General features: G+C 42.8%; 2 protein-coding genes across 2 annotated transcripts; both read right to left on the bottom strand.

The window, feature by feature from the left end:
* Positions 1 to 497: 497 nt before the first annotated feature.
* Positions 498 to 16,357, bottom strand: LOC307056503 (olfactory receptor 51E1-like; the record flags this gene model as incomplete). The annotated part of the gene is given in 3 exon segments (XM_079709319.1): positions 498 to 1,493; positions 16,248 to 16,283; positions 16,289 to 16,357. Coding segments are annotated over 3 exon segments (1,101 nt in total).
* On the bottom strand, positions 13,986 to 14,993 carry OR51D1 (olfactory receptor family 51 subfamily D member 1; the record flags this gene model as incomplete). Its single annotated transcript, XM_079709320.1, is given in 7 exon segments — positions 13,986 to 14,093; positions 14,095 to 14,158; positions 14,160 to 14,336; positions 14,338 to 14,471; positions 14,475 to 14,810; positions 14,814 to 14,939; positions 14,943 to 14,993. Coding segments are annotated over 7 exon segments (996 nt in total).
* Positions 16,358 to 24,949: the final 8,592 nt, after the last annotated feature.

The following is a 24,949-nucleotide window of genomic DNA, read 5'->3' as shown; positions in this document are numbered from 1 at the left end:
AGAGGGTAATCCAGGTATGTCTCCTTTCCTAAGATCCAAAATGGTAAGGGATTCTGAAGAGGAAATCATGGTTTTAAGCCAGATTATCTAATTGTATTATATTCTTATATTTATTTTATTTTTGCCTTGCTTAAGCCTTTGGTAAATGTCTTTTAGAAATATCACCCTTATCTCAGAATGCTATAAACTATCAGTGCAAGCAACCATATGAATTTTTTGGACTTGAGAATTGGACTGAATGGTTAAGTGGGAAGTAATAATCCTCCAACCACAACTACCTCAAAGAACTAAAGGGTAAAATAATATTGAAAAATAAGGATTGGGAGTATACAGTTCTGCTACCCCTACTCAGATGGAGATTCTCCAATCAATTTCATCTTTGAAGGATCAGTTGTGCTTTCATTAAGAATTTTTCCCCTAATACTGTCTTCCAAAATGTTGATATTAAAATCTGAATTGAAGGACTTCCAGTGAAAAAGAAGTTTGATTCCTGACACCTAGGGATCCGAAGTGTGGGTGGTCACATGGAAAAGACGAAGGATACGCTGCCGGATCTCCTTTGTCTTCACTCCGTAGACAATAGGATTGAGCACGGGAGGAACAAGCAGATAGGTGTTGGCCATGATGACAGGCAGGAGGGAGTCATGCCGCTTGTCAAACCGGTGCACCATAGACAACCCAATGAAAGGTACATAGAATATGAAAACAGCACACACATGAGAGACACAAGTACCAAATGCCTTTGCCTGGGCTTCATGTGTCAAGCCCAACACAGTCTTGAGGATAAGCAGATACGACAAGGAGATGAGAAGTGAGTCCAGGCCAATGGCAGAGATGATGACAATGAGGCCATAGATGATATTGACGCGGATGTCAGCACAGGCCAGCTTCATGACATCTTGGTGTAGGCAGTAGGAATGGGAAAGGATATTGGAGCGGCAGAAAGGCAGATGTTTGATGAAGAAAGGCAGGGGTGCCATAAGTGCAACACCTCGTACCACAGCAGCCATGCCAATCTTGGTAACACGAGGCAATGTTAGCACAGTGGCATGGCGTAGTGGGTGGCAGATTGCCACATAGCGGTCAAAGGCCATGGCCAGCAGCACCGTGGACTCCATGCCAGATAAGGAGTGGATGGCAAACATCTGTAGCAGACAAGCATCAAACTGTATGGTAGTGGAATTGAACCAGAAGATGGCCATCATTTTGGGCATGGATGAGGTGGAGATGAGGATATCAAGGCCAGAAAGCATGCAAAGAAAGATATACATGGGTTCGTGTAGGCTACGCTCTGTCCGCACAACGTAGATGATGGTCAAGTTACCTAGCACGGCGATAAAGTAGAGGGAGCACAATGGGAAGGCCAACCAGAACTGAGCTTCTTCCAATCCAGGCAGGCCTATTAGAATGAAATATGTGGCACTGGATTCGTTGCCACTGGGATCCACCATAGTGAAGATGCTGAGCTGAGACCACTGCCAGGCAGGTAGAGGCTGGAATACAAAGATAAGCCATTGTCAGATCCTCCAGAATTCCACTGCCATTTTTCTTTTCCTCCACCCTGATGTCCTATTCTCTGACCAGAACTCTAACTTCATTGCCTATCCAAACTCTGATTCTATTCTAAACTCAACCTAACTATCCTTCATAACTCAAGGCCCAAATGAGCATTCATCCAGTCTTTCTTACTAACCCCACCTCTGAAGTTAATTCTGAAAACAAATGAAATACTAAAGTAAAAATTCTAAGCATTTAAAATCTTTTAGTTCACCAAGGATAGGTTATTGAGTAAGTACACATCAGACTTAGATGATAAAAATTCCCATCGCTTCTATCTTATCCTACCTTATGCTCCCCTATACTTAATACCCACTGTAATTCTAATTATATCATTAGACTATCTTTAAGACTAATCCCAGTCCGATGTAGCAGTACTCTAGTAACATAGATTAATGCTGAAATCTAACCTTATCATTAATCCTAATGATCTCGCCCATTCTAGCCTTAACCCTAACTTTAACAATAACCTAAGACTTAACTCTATTTGTTATTTAAAACTTAATGTAAAACTTCATAACACCTATTTTATTATGATATCCCTTAATTTAATTTTAAAAAAAGACACTAACTTCATCCTGAACTCTAACTCTACATTTCACTCTTGCCCAAATGTCCACCCAAAGTCTTACACTTGTTCAGACTGCCCAGTTTATATCATAAAAGGAACAATAACTGCAATGAATGCCAACGGTGTCCCACTCAGATTCCCTTCACCAAGCCAATGCATCTATATCCCATTTGCAGTGGGTGTTGAGTACTAAGGGCTCAGAGTTCTCCCTTTCTACAGAAAATTTTCCTTGATCAAATGAGAGGCACTTCACCCAGGAAGTTATGTTATCCCCACCAGAGCACATCTAGAAGTCAATGAGTGCCTAACACAAAGATATAAAAGACCAGCCTCCTTGTCTTCAGGTGGGACCAAAGCTGTGATGTAATGTGTGCTTCAGAGCTTCTTGAGGAACAAAAGCTGAAGCTGGTCTCCAACTGAGACAACAGCCTCACATAATTTTCTTTCCCTGCTCTATCCTACTTCCCTCACTCATCTTCTCATGACAATATATCCTTTAAACAAGAATTTCTACCTCAAGATCTGTTTCTAGGGGACCCACCAGGCTTAAGATAGTGCGACTGACACAGAGGACTAAACCTGAAAGATGACGGTATTAAAAGCACTGGAGGAACAATCAATCCTATACCAGGGTTCCAATATCCTTGAATCTGGCTATTAAAGTGATGGATATAAGTACAGATTGCTGAGGTGGGAAATGTCAGATTTGAGTTTTTTCAGATCATATCTCTCTGTTGAAACAATTACAGAGTTAACTAACTTCCTCCCTTTTTTCCTTTCCTCCATTCACAAATATTCACATGCTCCTACTATTTATTAGATTATATAATTATATTTACACACACTATATATGTGTATGTATTCTCTCTCTCTCTCTCTCTCTCTCTCTCTCTCTCTCTCTCTCTATATATATATATATATATATATATATATATATATATATATATATATATATATATATATATATATATATAGCTGTCTCCTCTTCCCATTAGGAAAATAGTGACACTTATCGCTAGGGTATATTTAAGATAATTTTATCTTGGTAAAAAAAAAAAGAAGGGTTAGGTTCTTAAGATCTGGCCCTTGACAACTGGGGTAGGGGTTTCTGCACTGGCTACCAGACAGCAGTTGAATGCACAGAAGAGCTCATGGGGAGCATCAGGAGGGGCTTACATCATTCACTGAGCTCAGGATGTGTTGATGGTCTTTGTTCCACTGTTGAGCTGTCACCCAGAGGTTCCCTCAGACCAGACACAAAGGAGAAAACACTGGGAGCATGAGTTTTAGAACAGAGAGTGACAGAGTTTAAACAACTGGAGGGAGAAGATATAAGGAGCCATGCTTAACCAAGAACTTCAGGCTAAGAGGCCAAAGTCTTCCGTGTCACTTAAATCTTCTGTACTGACCTCTCTGTAGCATATGACACTGTGATCAGTTCCCTCCTTCTTAAAATTTCTCCTTGTTGCTTCTGCTTCTCCTCATCTCTCTCTGATCACTAGTTCTTGGTTCTTTCTGGGTCTTCAGCCTCCTCCACTTGACCCTTAAGCATACTTTTAGATGATAATGCTCTCAGAATTTTATCCTCAGATCTCTTCTCTCTATATACACTCTCCCCGGGCCATCTCATCTCCTTCAGTAAACCCATTATTTATGTATAAACTATTGATTTCCAAATCTACTTGGGAAGGGCTGAATTATCTTTTGTGATCAGATTCATAATTCTAGTCACTAAAAGAGTCCATTGAGTTGTCTCTCAAGCACATCAAACTCTTCATGTCTGAAGATCAAAGTCTTCCAGAGACAGTATTGTATAGCTTAATGTTAAGAGTATGAGCTCTGAAATCGATCCTGGATTCAAATCCCAGTCAACAACTTTGTTAGCTGTGTGATCTGGGGCAAATCATTTAATATTTCTAAACCTCAGTTTCTTTATTGTTAAAATGAGGATAACAGTCACTGCCTAATAGAAGTCAATGTGAGGATTAAATGAGATGAGTGTAATGCTTTTAACACAATGCCTGGAACAAAGTAAATATGCAAAAAATTATATCTGTTGTTGTTAACTGTTTTCCTGTAGAGTTTCTTTTTTTTTCTATGTGGCCTAAACAGACACATGAGCTAAATACCCTGATTCTCATGGCCATGATCCTAGTGTTAACTTTGTCATCAGCACAATGCCAATAATCTTCTACCCACATGAAATCAGGTCACCTTTTATTGTTTAAAAAATACCTTTGTAAGCTCCAAATTAATTCTGGAATAAAGACTAAACTACTAGGGTGGGACAAAGCTCTGTCTTTCAGCATTCGGCCCTAGTTTCTCTCTCACCACTCCTCACCATGGTCCCTATGCTCCAGGCACACTGGAATACATGCCATTTCATAAATGTAGCATTGATTCCATGCCTCTGTGTCTACTTGTCTTCTTACTTCTCTTCCCTTTGTCATGGTCCTCCCAGATCTTCCTCTTTAAGTTCCCACTGGGCAAAATCTTATCTTCCACCTCCTGGTTTACTGTCTCTTTCCTATGCACTTTCCTAAGCCTCTTTCCCTTGGGTATGATTAAATGTTTCCTGCTCTGTACTCCCAAAGAACTTTGTGTAGGTCTCTTTTTATGCATTTACCATCCTGAACTGGAATTATTGCTATGTTTATTTCCCACTAAATTATTAATTCCTTAATGTCAGGGATGCTATCATATTGATTAATTAGTGTTTAGTTAATGTTTGTTGAAAATAAAAAGGAGTTTTATCAAAAGAAGAATTCCTCAATAAGTGTCTAACAATGGTAACACAGCCAAGGGGTTAAGAAAGACTGCAATTTGTCTGAACTATAGAGATTTTTGAGAAGAAATGAAGACTGTTTGGAAGGTTAGGGCATGGTGGTCATATGATAAGTTCAGAACAAGAAACTTTAGAGTCAAACAGAAAAGACCTTTCTTACCCAGAGTGCCACAGGGCATGAGAATGGGCATGTGGAGAACAGGGCAAGTGCAAAGCCTTGGCTCTAAATAAATGTAAAGTGGGCATGCAGCATAGTCTGTGCCCAAGAGAGGGGGTGACCTAGGATCCCTGACTGGACACATTAGCAAAAAGGCTCTAGTGCTCCAGAGGGTCAGATATCAATACCATCCAGAAATTTTACATGGACAGACAAGGTAAAGCTGGTCAATTCCCGGATAAAAATGTGCTGTCTTAGGAAACATACTGCGGAAGAATCATGGGTTGGCACATTCAACCCTATTACCTAGGAGGGTAAAGTGATGTGCTGAGCAGAACCCTGGGACTAGAAATGAGTCTCGGGTCTAAGTAAATGCAGAGGACGTTAATAACTTCATTGTGTTGCTGCAAATTAGTGAGGTCAGGAATGTCAAAAGATGTCATAAAACAGCATCACAGTGTACAAAGCACTTGTTTTCATGTTTCCATAAAAATGGGGAATAAGGTCTCTGAAAATGTCTGAAGTTTCCAAAGACTTTTTATCCCCCTTCCATCTGTCACCTTAACTGCCACTTCGCCTCAAGCACACACTTATACACACACACATACTAACTAGCAGCCAGTCTCTCACAATTGCAAAGACTAAGCACTGAGATGAAGATACTGAAACATTGAAGCACAAAGCTGAAGCACTGAGATTCAGCCCGCCTGGAAGGGAGGCACCTCCACAGCATGAAGTGGGCAGTTCTCACTGGAGATCAAACCAGGATGGACCTCAGAAGGCGGCAGTAGGAGAGAAATGAAGGAATAGAGAGGGGAGCCAACCGGAGGACCCAAGCATCACCCTTCAGACTGTCCAGCCCTGAAGCACCCTAATCTCCCACGGTCCTGCCAGCTGATTGACAGCCTGAGCAGCTGTTAGCAATTAGAACCATAGCACACACTCAGATAATATTTGGAAGCTCTGAAGGAAACTGGAGCTTAATCACTCTATTTTGAAAACAAAACATAATCAAGGAAAAATAAACAAAGAAAGGGGTCTTTTTCTTTTTTAGAAAGCCTGCACTGCCTTAACCTCCAGGGAGTAGCCCTGTGCTTGAGATTTTCTCTGAAAAGTCACACTATTTTAGCAAGTCTCAGGAAGTTTCTTGGAGAACTGTGAAGAACATCTTAGCCCTTTCTTGAGGATGGGGGATCAGGAGCCTCCAGTGATACAGAGTAGAAATCTACGTTGAGGCCTTCAATCCTCTCCATTCCTTCCCCCGAGCCTCTAGGACTGTCCCCCAGTGCCCGCACAGCCCCCATACCAGCCCATCCTCACATTCTTTCCCAGAGCTCTCTGAATGCCTTCCACCTCAGACACGTGTGGAAAGGCAGTCAGGGATGCAGACCCATAAGAACAATGAGGTCACTGCCAGCATTGATTCTATTGTTTTTATGATTATAACAGAAATCACTGAATGCCTACAAAATGCCAGACACTATATAAGTATTATCTAACCCAGGAGCAATTCTGCATAATAGGACTTCTATGTATCATTTCTACAATATAGGTGTGAAAACTGAGTCCCCAAGAAGTTAAATAATATTCCCAGGGTTTAGTAGCTGACTGGTAAAAGAGATATTTGACCTAGACTGTTCAATTCCAACACCTGTACATTTTCCCCTTTAACCGGCTTTGTGTTGCACCTTCTGAAAACAAATATAACCTGCCCAAGAGGCAGGGTAGAAGAAGGGCTTGGTAAGTAGGACACCTGGCCCAGCTAGACTCTTGGAAGGGAAACCAAGAAGGCAGTAAAGAGGACCCTCCTGGACTGAGACTTGGGTGCTCTCCCCTTTTCAGCCTCAAGTCCTCTGGCTGTGACTTGGGAAGGGCCCACAGTGGAAAGTAAAAAGGTTTATCTCTACTGAGTGCTTTCTTCTCAAACAATACAGGCCTCTCATCAACCTGTCAGGCAGGTAACATTAATCCCATTTGACAGATAAGGATGTTGAGGGTTAGTTAGAGCTCTCAGCATCAAATCCATGTGCTTTCCAATAGGCCAAGCTACTGCCCTGCCCCTTTTCCAGTTTCCTTTTGAATAAACCAATGGTTTTTAAGGATTGTTTCAATGTTAATCTCCAAAGAATCCAAAATTTGGTCCAGAAGGCCTCTCTAAGACTCAGGACACCTGACCAGCTCTCCCCACTTAGGTTTAGTGGCTAAACACACAGAATGTTCCATGCCTAGAGCAGTGGGGTAGGGGCCTCTGGTGCCCCTGCCAGCCTCTATGGGAACACCTGGAAGAAAATGTCCTTGGAGGGAAGCCCAGGAATACCTGGGAACCTCTGGCTCTTATTCCCAGGCCCAGAGAGGGAAGGCAGACCTCAGGGGTGATGCTGTGGCTGGCAAGGATGATCAGAGCTCATCAGTCAATTCATGGAGAGGGAGCCCTTCTCTTAACACTCCATGAGGGTGCTGGCCCCAGAATCATATCCACCCCAAATCATCTGCATCTTCTGTCCCTCATACCTTGCTTGGATTTGATAATGCAGATGAACACTTATAGGGCCTTGGCCATTCTTTTTAGAATGGCCACGAGGAGATTGGAAAGATGAGAGATTGCAATTTCTGACTCACAAAAAGCAGTGTGAGGTTCCCATTCCCACTCTCCTCACTCAAGTCACCCTGGCCCTCCAAAATCACCCCCAGGCAAGCTCCAGGGGTCCAAGGCCCTGCTGATCCATTTCCCAGGTAGAACCAGAGCCAATAAGATTCTCACACATCTTCAAAGTTTGACCTAGTTATCAGGGCCCTTCTAGGCTTCTCTGAGTGTTGCCTACATGCAGTGGAAAGGCCTGATCTGGGACTTTGATTGACACACTGATTCCTTTTTTTTTTTCCCAAAAATTATTGACTGAATGACTACGCCAGACTCCGTGCTAAGCACTGGAGATACTGAAATACAGAGTAAACAAGTCATGGTTCAGCCCTCCAGTGGTGGGGAGACATTAAGACAAATATGCAGCTATCATAACATGTTGTGATAAATGCCAAGACAGGGGTAAGTACAAGAGCCTCGGGAACAAAGCAGACAATAGCTCACCAAGTTATCAGGCTCAGAGGGCTTCCCTGAGGAGGTGACATCTGAGCCAAGACTTGCAGGGCCAGTCACAGTTAAGCAGGCAGGGTTGGGGGCATGGGGACAGCAGCATTCAGTGAGATGACAAAACACATTGAGCACCTACTATGTGCCCCAAACTGGAGATAAAACAGTGGATAAAACAGAAAAGATCACTGCTCTCATGGAGCTCAAGCACTAGGAGAGTCATAACAGAAGGTAAACAAATAAGCAAGAACATTTCAGGTAAAGATAAGTGCACTGAAGATAAGACAGAGTGATGGATAGAAAAGGACAGAGGCGGAGCACCCTTATTTGAGACAGCGGGTTAGTGAAGTCCTCTCTGAGGCAGTGATATATGAGCTGAGAGCTGGGTGATGAGAAAACGCCAGCCATTCTAAGATTGAGACAAAGAGTGTTTCAGGCAGAGGAGGCAAGAGAAAAAGGTCTTCTGCTTTGGGGATTCCCAGAAGGAAGAAGGTCAAGGTGGCCCAAGTATCAAGAGCACAGGAGAGTTGTAAGAGATGAGGTCAGAGAGGAGGGCAGGGGCCAGATCGTGTAGGGCCTTGCAGGACATGGCAAGGAGCTTTGATTTAATTCTGAGTGACTTGGGGGAATTTAAGCAATAGACCTGATCTAATTTGTTTTCAAAAGTGCATTCTGGCGAACGCAAAGACCCAGAGAGAAAGAGAACACACGCTGTTTGAAAAGCTGCAAGTGGTTCAGTGGGAGGAGGGGGGTGGGACATTAGACGAGTGCAAGGCAGGGGAAGTCGCAGTGTGGACACAAAATCCACTTTTTTAAATGGGCTGAAGACTGAACCCTGATCCTAGACACAGACTGGGTCAGGATCGGAGCCCCGGGAAGATTGCTAAGTCTCAATCTCAGCCACAGCCTGACTCCTGATGCAAAGTACAATATGAGCCTGGACCCCATTCAGAGCCCACAACCCAAACAGAGCTATCGTCTGACCCCTGATCACAAAGTGAGCTTTGACCACACTAACGACCTGAGTGGGACTGGCTGTGTTCTCACACTGAACCCCAATCAAACTCTAGCTCAGTCCCAGCCCCATCTGTTCTCTGCCCCCATCACTTTCATTTAGGCCAATTCCCGCCAGGCTCTAGATGGGCACCCCAGTAAACCGATCACTAGAAAATTTCTTGAAGACTGCAGAGGAAGCATCCACCACCACCCATGTTTCCCTTCACCACACGAACATAGAAATTGCTAAGTCTGTCTGTCCTTTGAGTCAGGGGCCTCCTTTACATCCCCAGTCCTACCCCTGGACTTCTGGTTCTTCCGGGACTGGTTTCTCATTCACTCAGCAGGTCTAATGAGGGACCCCTAGCTGCAAGAAACCCACACACCCGGACTCACCCCCAGTCTCCTCCACTCACCTCAACTGCGCTGAAGGAACGTGTGCCCTTTTCTCCAGGACTCTTCCAGAAGCAGTCTGGCAGGCTGCACTGAAGAGCAGCCCTCTCTGTCTCCGCCCCCTCCTTTGAGCCTCCCACATCAGGCTTATTTATTCTGTCATACCTCCTCCCTCCTTTGGCTTCTCCCTGCTGGGGGGCAGGGTGCTGCCAGAGGGTCTATCAGCAGGTACTCTTGTAGCCAACTGTGGGACTGGTGTCCTTCTTGGCTTCTGTGTTCTGGGAAGGTGTGCTTGGAGTAGGGGGGAGGAGGGGCAGTGGGTAGAGGGGTCCCTAGAATCCTCCCCAGATGGGCCCTGTGCCAGCTGGGACACTTCTGCCAGTTCCCATGTGAAGTTAGACAGGGTGAATGAGTGAGGAAAGGCTAGAAGAAACTCATGTGTGTAGCCATGGCCTTTGCAAGGAGCTTTCTCCAAGTTTCTTACCAGGCTTATCAAACTCAGCCAGAGGAAAAGCAGGATATACTTTCAGGGGGACCCCAAGATTAAGTGCCAACTCATCGCCTTACTGAAGCTTTCTCTGACCTTCTTTCCATTGGTGGTACCGCTTGGGTCCTTGCTGGGCCTGGATCCCAATGGACCCACCTGCTTTTCCCCAGAGCTCTAGGGCTGAATCTTCTTTGTCCCCCAGGCTCTGGGGACTGTCTCTAGCTAACGCATAACAGGGATCCCTGGGGACCATGCCTCTGCCTTCCACTCCCTGGTCTTGAGTTCCCGAATTTCTTGCTGAGGAAGGAGGATGTGGTTTCCTTAACCCTCCCCTATCTCCAACCCCAGCCATATAAGACCAATGCCATCTGTTTTTCTCTTAAGGGCAAAAATAGTGAGAAGACATTTTAGAGAGTTAGAGAACAGTTTGAATGTGAAACGAAATACCTCGCATATTTAAATGTTTTTTAAAAGTCTATTAATAAAGCAAAGTAAATTTTAGTTGGTTTCTCCTTATGTTTTACTCATCAGTTTCACAACTACAAGTTTACATTCACAACACAGGGCATGCGGATTTAAACTATGTAAAATTAGACAATGTCAAATCAGGCCATTCCAACTCAGACCGCATCAAAACTAGTGATTACATGATCTCCAAGTACCTGTAAACCTGCAGCCTGACACTCACTGCCATCACCCTGGAGCCATCTCTGCTGCCTCCTTCAACCTTCTGTAGACTTAGACAGTGTGAAGACTTAAAAAGTGATATCCCAGGGACTTCTACTTCTGGCCAAGACAGAATAACAGGAAGTAACATCCACCTGAAAGAACCTAAAATGGACAATATACATAAAACAATAGCTTGAAAGATACTGTATATCAGGCAATGAAGGACAATGAGCCCTGCAGCATGGGATACAAATGAGGTTAACCTGGGGTTTCCCCAACTTACTGCCTTGAGAGAGGTTCCCTGCTGCAGGCCAGGGAAGGAGAACCCAGGCAGAATCTAGAGGACACCTTAAGTTAGGGTCGTGGAGCTGAGAGTCCAGGAAGCTCCAGCTAGCTAGAGTTTGAAGACCAGGTATTGGAGGTGAGAGATCTACACAGAGAGAGAACTCCAGAGACATGTAGAGGGCTCTCTGCAAGATTCCAGATGAGTACTGAGCCCACATGCATGTGAACAAGCTACCTAAAGCTGGGACAGAACCACCTGGAAAGATTAGAGGTAGCACCACCACCCAGTGTTCACACAGGGCCAAGGAGAGTGACTGTTTCCACCAGCCAGACTGGAAAACTTCAAGATTCACAGGGCGTTGAGTAGAGAATACAGAAGGATCCTGCCTCCATAGTAGGGAATAATTAACCAAATATTATCTATAGTATAATGTTGGTTTTAGATCATAATTGATCATAATGGGTGGGGAAAGTACTTTGTTGACTTTATAAAGTAGCACAGGTCAAACTAAGGACTATAATTTATAGAGACAGGAAAAAGAGATGAGCGTGGATGGGGTGGGGAAGGAGAGGGCTGGGGAGGGATAAGTGAATTTATTTATCTTAGGTAAACCGGAACTCACTCACCCTCTCCTTCTCTCCAAGGGGTCCCAGCCAAAGAGCCATTGAGAGCATTATATGTCAGGCCCCAGAGACAAAGAAAACTAGTCCTTGTCCTCAAGGGAGACAGACAACTATGTATATGGATATTTCAGTTCTATGATGGAAGATAAACAGACAGCTATCATAAAACTATTTAAGCTCTATGACAGAGGGATAAACATCCAGTTGGAATCCAAGGCTTTAAGTTTTATGACAGAGGGAAACCCAGGTTCTGTGAGAGCCTAGGGGAAGCCCTTAATTTAGTCTGGCAATTAGCCGACTTTTCCAACAAGCAACAATTACCCCAGTCACCCCCAGTTATCCAAGTAAAGAGATTCTGGAGGAACAGAGATTTCCCAAGATCTCCTGAGAAAGAAGGCCATGAGTTAATCTAAAGCCAGTGATACTGCAACCTGGATAAGGGGCTAGCTCCTGGCCTTGACACAACAGGTCGTTATGAAAGGTGAAGTCTGCTGTACTTTGAAAATTCCCTGTAATGCAATAAACATATCTCATTTTATCAGTTTTATTATTAAAACCGTTGCCACCAATGTGTATTGATTGCTTTCTATTTTCCATGTGCTTTCACAGCTATTATCCTATTTAATCCCCACAACCACCCAACAGGAGCTACATTATATCTCCTTTTTACAGCACTTAGAGTTTCCAAAAATTACTGAGGTGCAGTAGGCTAAGTAACTTGCCCAAATATTAAAGCTAGTGATCCTAATGTCTATTGCATCAAATTCCAACCCCACAATGTCTCTTTTCCTAATACAGTTATCTACCATGTCTAAAGGAATTTCTTGGCAAGGTATTGCTGTCTTTGAATTTCATTTGTAAATTTGAACGTCATTTGTAAATCAGACACCAGCACAGGAAAATAAATATCAACTTGTCTGAAGCTTTGTGAAAACACTTTATTAAGAGACAAAGAGTTGTTTTAATAACAATAAGTCAGGACAGCCACATGTGGCAAAACTGGTGATGCACTGCACAATACGGGAGCACCATTCACGTGGACCATGGTGTGGACAATGTTTCCTAAAGCTGTACAGTGAGACAACCATGAATATGATCATCTCTTGCATATTTACAACACTTTGAAGTCTACAAAGGATATTCATATAGGGTTTAAGCTTTACAACATCACTGCTATTGTAGTTTCTCATTATACAGAAGAGGAAACAAAATCCAGAGAGGTTATACAGTATGTCACTTTATGATATTTCCAGGATTTTAACCTTGTAAGTCATACTTCAGTGTTCTTTCTTCTGCCTCAAATGAGCGTACATTGTTTTCTACCTATAATTCTTCAGTGTGAACGTTTTTGACCTAACAAATTTCAAAACACCACACATGCCAAAAGGCACAGCATCCCAACACTACACGTTCCACACACTCATGCATATTATATATTCCACATTGTTACGAATATGTAACATTTTACATTGTACATTTACATATTACAGATATGAAGGAAAAAAGAGGCAGCATTCTCATCAGATACACATAAAGATATCGTCCATCATTCTCACATAGATGCACGTCACATACCAACTAACAGAGGCCACATAAACATAATAAACGTACAGAGACATTATTTATGAAGTGTATACACACCAGGACACAACCGTCACACAGACCAAAACACAACTGACACATGTTCTATGTACTCACACGCACACACTAAAAATACACATAGTCACATAAACACATGTACATACTCACAGCCACAACCAGGATAAACATCACCCTTAAGGAAAACCAGTCTCCAGTAGAACCACGTAGATGACATTGACATTGGCAGATTCCACATAAATACACTCATATGCATACAGAAAAGTAACATTTCATGTGAGCTGTTTCTTGGCTTGCTACCGTCTCCTTCCCTCCAATTACTATCACCCAAATACCTTCATTAACCCCTAAAAATGGCTGTGTAACCACTTTGGCGTCCAAGAAGGAAGCTTTATAGCTAACACAGATTCACTGACATGGATACCTGGAAGCAAAATAATTAAAATCATATATCAAGACTGGAATGAATCCTAAGGTATGTCATTTACAGCTTTCTCATGTCAGTATTGGGTGTATTTTCTAGTTGGGAGAGAGGAGTACAGCAAGGCTACCATAGCAGAGAGACTAGGGTGATTATTCACCAGGATATCCTGTCCAAACTGTCGTAAGTCTTTCTGTATTGACACATTCCTGGAGACAGAAATTCAAGGTCTATTTAAGTAACTTGGAGCAGACATCCCAGTGGGTTGGATGTGCCAATCACCAAGATGTTCAACAGGACCCAAATCCTGCCATCTTTGGTAGAGACTGAGGACACTGAAGAGGTTATCCTGCTCACCTGCTGTCCTGTAAGAATATATGGAGGACCCATGAATGAATCTCCTTGGTTTTGGCTCCATAGACTATAGGGTTAACCATGGGTGGTAGTAGTAGATAGATAGATATTAGCCGTAACCACACGGCAAAGGGAAGTGGGGCCACCCAGCCTGTGTACCACCGAGAGCCCTGAGGGGCACATAGAAGACCAGCACAGCACTGAGATGGGAGATGCAGGTGTTGAAAGCCTTGAGTGCTGCCCCCCGAGAGGACAGCTCCAACACAGCCCTCAGAATGAGGATACAGGAGAAGCCAGGGAAGAGAGAGTCGATGTCCATGACCACGAGGATGATGAAGAGCCTGTACACCTGTACAGGACAGCTTCATAATATCTTGGGGCAGACAGAAGGAGTGTGTGACAGTGTGTGTTTGGCAGTACGACAACTGCTTCAGGATGAAGGGCAGGGGGAAGAAGAATACAAATGCTCTGGTCAGGGAAGCTAGTCAGATCTTGGTGACCGTGGTGACCGTAGGCCCTGTGAGCACAGAAGCATGGCACAGTGGGTGGCAGATGGTCACAACGTGGTCAAACGCCATGGCCAGCAGGACAGCTGACTCTATGGCTGACAGAGCATGGATAAGGAACAGCTGGGCCAGACAGATGTTGAACTCGACCTCCTGGATGCCCATCAGGAAGAGGCTGGCCATCTTGGGCATAGTCATGGAGAAGAGGACTAAGTCAATGCTAGAAAGCACGGCCAGGAAGAGGTACAGGGGCTCATGCAGGCACCTTTCCACACGGATGATGAGGACAGTGGCCAGGTTGCCCAGGGTGGCCAAGGCCTACATACAACACAGTGGGAAAACCAGCCAAGAGTGGACATTAGGTCCCAGGCCCGGGATGCCCACCATCAGTAAGTATGCTGGGTAGACCAGAGTTCCATTTGGTGTGGCCATGGAAGGAATCAAGAATCAAGGTTTCTGCATCCCAAGTCCAGTGTCTATGAAAGGGAAAAGGAGAAACATCACTCAGTCATGGCTCAGAGGAGAGAAAGGACTTATTAGGAAAGGACACTGAGACAGTGAGGGCAGCAAACAAAGACTAAGTACTTCTGGTAATTCTGAACTCCAGCCTCCTTCTGCTCTAATACCTCCCTGGGGGTCCCATTAATCTCAGTGTATGAAGCCCACTCAGAATACATGTGCAACAGCTCTTCATTTCCAGAGCTGATGTTTCTGACCACAGACACTGCTCTTGGCCACTTCCACAACAGAACTGCCAGGCTTGCACAGATCCTTCCAGATCCCAGCTTTTCTAGTGCGTGTTAGGGTTAGGGTCTGTCTGAGTTCAGAGTTTGAGGTTCAATCTGTGGTTGCCTTTAAGACTCACTCTAATCTGGTTTTAGGATGGGAAGCAGGAGGTCAGTCTGAGCCTAGATTTTAAGAGATAGGTTTGTGTTTCAGCCTGAGTACCATTTCTCAAAATTCCTTGATAGAATCATCTGAAGTGGTTATTGAAAACACTATCTCTCCAGGTCCTACTCCAGGCCCAGAGAATAAGATTTTCCCGGGGAAGGGTCCAGAAATCTGGTTAAAAAACAATAAATCCTTTCTCTCCAGGTGATTTTTTTTTTTAATCAGAAAAATTTGGGAAAAGCTTTCTGGTCTTCTGGGAGGTAGGGAGATAGGAATGAAGAAAGACTATCATTTCCAGCCCCCAACAAAGAATGGAATATAGTCTTTCATTGGGATCTCTCAAGGCCCACATGAGAGTCAGTCCCAGATTGTGCTCAGCTGGGCTGTGACATGGAAACCAGATACAGCTGAGACATGAAAAGAAAATCAGTCTGTGTTGTCACCAGTGCTCTGTGGTATCCACAAGCACATCTTCCTTCCTCCACTACCCTCCCTGGGGAGCACAGAACACTCCAACATCAATTTCCTTTCTCTACACAGACCACTCTGTTCTAAGCCTCCGTCCTGAGATCCAAACCCATATAACCTGCTGCCTCTTCATAGTTCTACTTGGATAGCCTAAGGGCCTCACACTCATCTTGTTCCAAATAGGACCCCTCTGAATGGTACCAATGGGTCACCCGAGTCATCCTGGTCAGGGAAGCTAGTCCCATCTTGATTTCTCTGCTCTTTCTCCTCCACTGTAATTTTGTTTTTCCAAGTAATCAATTGTGCCTTTCCTTTTATTTAACACATCCTCCCTCCCTACCAACTTCATTATATCACCCACTCTGCTCTGATTATGAAAAGAACTTCCGAACTCACCTCCCTGCTTCCAAACCCAGACACTTCAATCCACCTCTACATGGCTGCCATCTAAATGGCAAAACTGGACATGTCAGGCTCCTGTTTAGTAAGTTCCGGGTGACTCCCATAGCCTTCAAGAGGTGGAATTCCACAGTCTACATTCAAAGCCCTTCCCAGTGTGGCTCCCATGTAACTTTCCAGCCCAGCTTCTCAGTGTGTTTCTTCATTACCAGTCGCCACCACACACACACACAAGCATTTTTCCCCCGCTAAATTAATCCCCCTTGCCTTGCTTTTTCAGTGAAGGGTGGGCAGGTGGAAATGGGGAGTCCTTCCTGGCACAAGGGATAGACAAAGTTTGGAATGAGCCACACAGCAGTTTGAAGAAACTCCTCTTTGGGAAGGTCACTGAACCAGGTCTGGGATCCAGACGTTGTAATCAGGAAGAGTGCCCGCTGGCAGACGTCTGCAAGCAACAAGGCTGTCTGAGCCAAGGCCAGGCTTCCTCAGGTAATGCACCCTCCCTGCCTGGGTCTCCGCAAACTTCCCAGGGCCCAGGCAAGTCTCCCCCCACCTCCCCTTTCCTCCCCACCCTGGGCTAAGCCTGGCACACTCACCAGCAATGCTTCCACCCCAGGCAGCTGCGGTTATATAGCTTCCCTGGGGGACCTACGGAGCGTGAGGGATGATGAACAGTGAACTATGCCAGGCTCCCTGGGAGCACCGCTCCGCTCAGGAGCTCAAGTAAATCTGAACCCAGACTCCTACCCCGGGGGCTGCACTCTGTTACTAGTCTAAGGCCACCTTAGGAGACTAGAGGTAAGGGTAATGTAGTGGAGGTGAGGGATGACCTGTACTGGAAGAAAGGAGCTACTGGAATGGAGGCGTGGGCGCGCACCTAAAAGCACACAGACGTGAATACGCCTGCTAACTCTCAGACGCACTATCCTAGGGGATCCAGCCCTGTGCTCAGGCACTGCCTCTCGCTTCTTGATGCTGCCCCCTTATGGTAATGTAGGCGAATTGCAGCCTCGTGGCTACTTGGGCACCGACTGAGGATGATGAACCAAGGACCTAACTTACCTTGAATGTGAGCTCCTGCCACTGCACTACGGCTGTTCCTTAGCTCACACTCCTCTCCCTAATAAGCCAACTCTTTATCCCTCGGGCTGCTAATAATAGCTCTCCTGCCCCCGCCCCCAAATGAGACAGTGTAGAATGGTTGTTTAAATGTGGGGCTCTATCAGGAAACAGACTTATGTCCAAATCTAGGCTCAATCACATACCATCCTTAGTTTCAGTTTGATGTGAAAAATAAAATGAGATACTAGCAATTCTCCAGTGAATGATTGTGTTCATTATTATTGCTCAAAACAACTGGAAGAGCCAATGAAATAGAAGGAAATCCAGTTGAGATAGTGTTACAACAGCCAAAGGAAGAAAATACACTGAGGGGGAAGAGTGGACAGCAGTGCAGAAGGCTGCTTAGAGATCAAATAGTATGAGGACTGAAAATAAAAAGCCACTGGTTACCTTGGGAAGAACTGTTGAGGTGCGTTGGTAGGAATGGAGTCCTGAATGCAGCAGAGTAGGGAGTGAGTGAGTTGGGAAGAACTGGAGAAAGTGGATGTAGACCACTATTTTGAGAAGTTTGTATGTGAAGAGAAGGAGTGAAATGGGCAATACATGAAGAAATGATAACTCTAAGGAGAGTTTTTAAATTTGTATTTTGGAGCTTAAGGAGATTAAACACAAGCAAATGTCAACAGGTTGGAGTTAGTAGAGAGGCTCCCTGTCCTTTATTTCTCATATTCCTAGTGGAGCTCATCAACGCTGTGACCCAGGTAGACCCTCTGTCCTTCCCCCTCTATATAGTGACCATGAGAAATCTTAATTGCTCCCATAACATCACCCAAACAGTCAAAACCAATATCCTGAGCTCCAGACATGGTAATGTCTATTGGACATCACTATTTAAGCATCATTCAGGCACCTCAAACTCAGTGCCTCCAACTAAGTTCATTATCTCTGATCTGCAGTCTATGCCCCCAATCTGTGTTTTCTGTTCCCTATCACAGAAATGACTCTGTTGCCTCAGCCAGGAACCTAGAAGCCTTCATTTCTGCCTTCTCCCTCTCTTACCTCTCTCTGATCCCATCCAATCAGTCACCAAGTTCTCTTTAATTTACATCCTGGATATCTCATGAATCAGATTATTTTTCTTCATCCCCTTTGCCTCCTAACCAAGATAATCTCTTGCCTAGACCATCAGAATAACTTGTTCACTGGTCAGCCTCATTGAAGATCTTTCCTACCAATTCACTGTCCACACTGTGGTCAGTGTGATCTTCCAAACACAAATCAGTTCATAGCATTTCCCCATTGACTTTAGAATGAAAAGTTGAAGTTCACACTCCATAACCCAATTCTTAAAACTTCTTGTGCCATCTCAGTGCACATTTCCATCCTATCTTCAACCATTCTACCTCCTTTTTTGCATGCCAAGTAGCAGGCACACTGAAATTATCCCCGTTTCAATGTGCCATGCTTTCTCTCACCCTTCAGCTTTCGCATATGTTTTTCCCCATGGTAAAAATACTCATCTTACTTCCTGTTTTTATTAATTCCTAGCTTTCAGATATCTGTTTAAACAACCTTCTTTAGGAAGATCTATTCTGGGCCCTAATCTTGATGCAATCGCTTTACTTTTTTTCCCTTTGTTTCACTTAAAGACTTTAACGTTATGAGATCAATTATTCTTCATATTTCCAAACAGATCATATCCTCCTATTTTTATAGGGGGGGATGGACACTGATGTGTACATTTAAAAGGGGAGGTTTACATAGCCTTCTTTCATTCACTCTTAATACAGAAATTATTGGTCCTCTTATTGATGTTCACTCATAACTCACAATTCAGTTACTTCAATTGAGTCATGTTTAATGGGCCAGTCCCCTTAAATTTTTTTTTTTTCTTTGCCGTACGCGGGCCTCCCACTGCTGTGGCCTCTCCCGCTGTGGAGCACAGGCTCCGGATGCACAGGCTCAGCGGCCATGGCTCATGGGCCCAGCCACTACACGGCATGCGGGATCCCCCCAGACCAGGGCACGAACCTGCGTCCCCTGCATCGGCAGGCGGACTCCCAACCACTGCGCCACCAGGGAAGACCCCCTTAAATTTTTATTAGTAACATCAAGCACCAACTTGGCACAATTTTTGAATGAAGATTTTTCATGGGAATTTTCCAAGCATTTTTTCACTTGTTACGGTCACAAGAATAGTATCTTATTGCATAAGGTGAACTTTTAAAATAATAGTATATCCCTATATTTTTGTTTCAATATTTTTCATAAGAAATAAGGAAAAAATCATTCAACATAAACAGAGTGTTAAAAGGTCCAGCCAATAATGGAGACTTCTGGATAGGGGTATACTCAAATTCTTGGGTTAGGAGATGCTCAGTTATATGAACCTGCTGATAATAATTCCCCAGCCCCATCTCATGACCCACCAACTGTCCCTCAATATGGTCCTACACTGGCATTCTTTCAGTTCCTCAAATGAAAGTTCTCTTTTCTTACACCCACTTCCAAGCACTTGCTTTGTCTGGAATAGTCAACCTCTTTGTTTCCTTCCTCTACATATTAACCATTCTTAGATTCCACTGTAGGTACTGTTTCTACAAGGAAATCTTTCCTGTAAGAAAATGTTCTCTTGTTTCCAAGGGTATCCAAATTCCTTTTGCAGATGAATAATTCCATTGTTTTTTGTTAGGAAACACTGATGGACATGGCCATACAAAGCCACAGATAGCCCTCATGAAAGAGAATATGGCTTTAGAAATGATTCTTTACATTAATAACTTGTATTAGGCAAGAAAAAGAAATATATAGCATGAGAGTTAGAAAAAAATTATATTGGGTTGGCCAAAAGGTTCGTTTGGGTTTTTCCATAAGCTGTTACAGAAAACCCAAACAAACTTTTTGGCCAACTGAATATAATCATTATTTGTGAATTAGTGACTGAATATGTATAAAAATCCAAAATAATCCATTGATAAATAATTAGAATTAATAAGTACAAAGAGATTGCAAATTACAAAGTCAATATACAAAATTCCACTGTATTTATTTATAAAATAGACATGACTTTATTAAAACAGCATTTACAATAGGAGAGAAAAATCATATATCTAAGAATAAACCCAGTAAAGGATATAGAGAAACTTCTACACAGGAAACCAGAAGGAATCCCTAAGAGAAACTGAAGAAGATATAAATAATGGAAGAATAAACTATGTTCTTTTATTGGAAAACTCAATAATATTAAGAATTTAATTGAAGAATTTAATTATCTCCTCTAATTTTTCTACAGATTCAATGCAATCTCATTAATATCCTAACAGATCATTTTGTAGAACTTGATAAGTTTAATTAAAAATTTATAGTGAAATGTAAATTGCTGAAAATAACCACAACACTCTTAAAGAATTGGACCAATGTGGGAAGACTTGTTATATCAAATATCAAGACTTATTATAAAGCTATAGTAATTATGAAAGCGTGATATTGGTGTAAGGTAGAAAATTGGGCCAATGAATAGAAATGAAAGCCCATTTGCTTTATTCCTTCGTCAGTGGACATTTAGGTGGTTTTCATTTCTTGGCTATTGTAAATAATGCTGCTATGAATGTGGAGGTACAGATATCTTTTTGAGATAGTATTTTATTTTCTTCAGATATATACCCAGAAGTGATACTTCTGGATCATATAGAAATTCTGTTTCTTTTTTAATCTTTGAGGAACCTCCATGCTGTTTTCCATCATGGCTGTACTAATGTACATTCCCACTAACAGTACACAAGTGTTTCTTTTCTTCACATCCTGTCAACACTGATCTCTTGTCTTTTTGATAATAGCCAACCCAATGGATATAAGGTATAATCTCATTGCATCTCCTTATGACTAGTGTTGAGCATCTTTTCATTACCTGCTGTCCATTTGTATATTTTCTTGGGAAAAATGTCTTTTAAGTCCTTTGCCCAAGTCCTTTTTAATGGGATTGTTTTTGTTGTTGTTTTTTGCTATTGAGTTGTATGAGTTCCTTATATATTTTGGATATTACTCCTTATCAGATAGATGATTTGCAAATATTTTTTTCCTGTTCCATAAGTTGTCTTTTTATTTTACTGATTGTTTCTTTTGTTATTATGCCTGTTCAACTCAAACTCAAGTGATAGCAAGGAAGATCTTGATCATCACTGTATCTTCAGTGCTAGAATTGCACCTGATATTTCTATCTATCTATCTTGGGACCATACAAGGCTATGTAGCAAAAAGGAAGTCCATTATAAAATAATAACAAGAAGACTTCCCTGGTGGCGCAGTGGTTTAGAATCCACCTGCCAATGCAGGGGACACAGGTTTGAGCCCTGGTCTGGGAAGGTCCCACATGCTGTGGAACAACTAAGCCTGTGCGTCACGACTACTGAGCTTGCGCTCTAGAGCTCACAAGCCACAACAACTGAGCCTGTGTGCCACAACTACTAAAGCTCGTGTGCCTAGAGCCTGTGCTCTGTAACAAGAGAAGCCACTGCAATGAGAAATGACAAGCCCATGCACCGCAACGAAGAGTAGCCCCACTCACCGCAACTAGAGAAAGCCCGCGTGTAGCAACGAAGACCCAACGCAACCAAATAAAGAACGAAAGAAAGAAGAAGAAGAAAAGATTCAACATTGCACTCAGGAGGGTTCTGGGAATATGGCAACACATCTTCGATTCTAATTTTGTGTGTTAAAAAATTCAAATAAAATAAAATTCAGTAAGAATCTACAATCCTGTCACAAAAAAGAGAGCAAAAGTTGTTTCTAAAATTTGGGATTCCTGTGAGTCTGTACAGAGTAAGGTGGAAGGCAACTAACCTACCTTGAAGGAAAGCTTTCATGAAACCATGCTGAGAGGCCCTCACTTTGGAGCCTCCAGTATTTGGCCCCTGTGGAAAGAGCTCTGCCTCATGTCTCCATGGGTCTTACCTTACTTAAGAGTATGGGCTGGCCAGCTGACCTGTGCCATTCCTTATAACCTTCCTAAGATGATGCCCAATCTAATGTTCACTGAGAAGGAGGCAGAACTCCATGAGAACCTACATCAGCTAAGAACAGTGACTTATCAAATCATCTCTCATAACCATGAGCAAACAAAGGAAGCAGGTAATGTGGAAAAATATCAGAGCTTGAAGAAAGGGAACAAATATGAGAAATCAGATCAAATGCCCAGCAGGAAACAGGGCAGACCTGGGACAACTTAGGAAAAAAATCCATAGCATCAGTGAGAGCTGAGAAAATCCTGTTGTGTTAAAACATGAACAGATTGCTACTGAATAAAAGCAATGTGCAAGAAAATAAGAATTATTTGAAATAATAACAATAAAACAGAGTGTGCAGGGCTTCCCTGGTGGTGCAGTGGTTGAGAGTCCGCCTGCCGATGCAGGGGGCACAGGTTCATGTCCCGGTCCGGGAGGATCCCACATGCAGTGGAGCGGCCGGGCCTGTGAGCCATGGCCGCTGAGCCTGCGCGTCCGGAGCCTGTGCTCCACAACGGGAGAGGCCACAACAGTGAGAGGCCCGCGTACTGCAAAAAAAAAAAAAAAAAAAAAAAAACAGAGTGTGCAAATTTTATGGGGAAATCTTGGTTGGTTCTTAACCAAGAGTGGGAAGAGATAGGAGTATTTTCTTGAATCCCTTAATCCCTAAGGTGTAAAACACAACAACAATAACAACAACAAAACCAAATCACTGAATAGAAACAGAGTATCCGTTGTCTTTCTGCACAACATTCTAGGAGAATCTCTCAAGTTGGCCATGCACAGTTCTTTGCTTTTTCAGCAAATATACAGACTTGGGCAAGAAAAAGTAAGAGGCATGGAGGGGAAAATACAGGCATTCCAGAAGGAAAGGAAGGAGGGGATGGAGCAGATGGAGTAAAATCAACAATCAAGGAAATAACTAGGAGAAAATTTTCAAAAGCCCAAAACCTGTCTTAAGATATAACATGCTCACTCATTCATAAAATAAAAGATGTATACTTAATTTCAGATGAAATTTCTTAATTCCAATAAAAAATAAACTATCCTGTATGCATCTAGACAGATATGCCTACAAAGTAATGCCAAAATATACCAGCTAGCATGTAAGCTCCACAAAAGCATTTTTCTGTTTTGTTCACTGTTATATTCCCATCACTTGAAAGAGTGCCTGTTACATAGCAGGCACTCAATAAATATTCATGGATGAATTTGCTGGCATTAAGGAATCAATCTCTACCTGAGGTCATGAAAATATTCTTTTAAATTACTTTGGGAAGTTGAATTGCTTTGGCATTTATAGTTATATCTACAATCCATATGTGAATGATATGAGGTTAGGGTTCGTGTTTCATTTTTTTCCATATGGATATTTGGTGTCTCCAGTACCATTTATTAAAAATATCCTTCTTTCCTCATTGCTCTATAGTACTACCTTTATCATATAACAACTGGCCATATATGAGCGGGTGTGCTTCTGGGCTTTTTTTTCTATTCGTTGGCCCAGTGGTACCCTGCACCAATATCACACTTTCATAATTACTATGATAACATGGAGAAATTATTTAAGAATTGTCTTAGCAAATAATCTGACTTGTCTTAGGGTGGGTGTCCCAGAAACAAACTGGAAACATGGATCTGAGTTCAAGTAGCTTATCTGGGAGGTGATTCCAGGATGAAATATTAAGAGTGTTGACAAGTGAGAAATGGAAGGAAAGGAAGTCAATAAAGTGTGTATTATCAAGCAGGTTATCACCATGGGAAGCTGGGACTCCATTCTCTGCCACTCCTCTCCCTTAGCACAGATAGAGCTCATCCCACAGTTAGCCACACAACTTGTTGTCCTGGCCCGTCTTGGATTCAGGCAGAGGGTTGGAATCTGTGGTTACAGTCATGGGCTATATCCAAGACAGAGCCTCACCTGGACACAGCTGTCTGCCTTTCACAGCAAACAAAGCACCCTGATGGAGGCCAGGAAGAAGAGCTGCTGTGCTTGTGCACTGGACTGATCTATCTTCAAAAGTGCTCTGTCCAGCTTTCTCCTCGGGAACACAAACCCCCTCCCCCAGGAATACTAAGGTGCCCTTTTGCCAGGGCCCTTGAGAGTCAATCATAGTTATGGACAAATTGCCAAGTTACAAATGAAAAAGATCTCCCCTTTAACTGCTTTAACTTCACAGAAGCTCCAGAGAAGTGCAATCGACCCTTGAACAACACAGGTTTGAATTGTGTGGGTCCACTTATATGCAGATGTTTTTCAATAAATATATCAGAAAATGTTTTGGAGATTTGCAACAATTTGAAAAATCTCACAGATGAACCATGTAGCCTGGAAATATTGAAAAAATAAGAAAAAGTTAGGTATGTCATGAATGCATTAATTATATGTAGATACTAGTCTATCCTTACGTAGGCATAAGGTGAGTGATATTTAATATAAAAGTAATGTGTTAATTTTCTTACTCTTTTACAACTTTGCTTTCAGAGAATTACATTATCATACAATATACCTGTCTCTCTCATAAATGGAGAAACGGTATATCAGCCTATCATCACATTTAAGTTGTTTTTTAAAAAATGAAAGTGTTTCCAATACTATATTATTAATATAACTGTAATACTGTATGCCATAAACAT

The sequence above is a fragment of the Hyperoodon ampullatus genome (genome assembly GCF_949752795.1).
Source record: "Hyperoodon ampullatus genome assembly, chromosome: 7".
Taxonomy (NCBI): Eukaryota; Metazoa; Chordata; class Mammalia; order Artiodactyla; family Ziphiidae; genus Hyperoodon; species Hyperoodon ampullatus.
The sequence above is the reverse complement of the archived record's forward strand: the minus strand, read 5'-3'. Positions and strand labels throughout refer to the sequence as shown.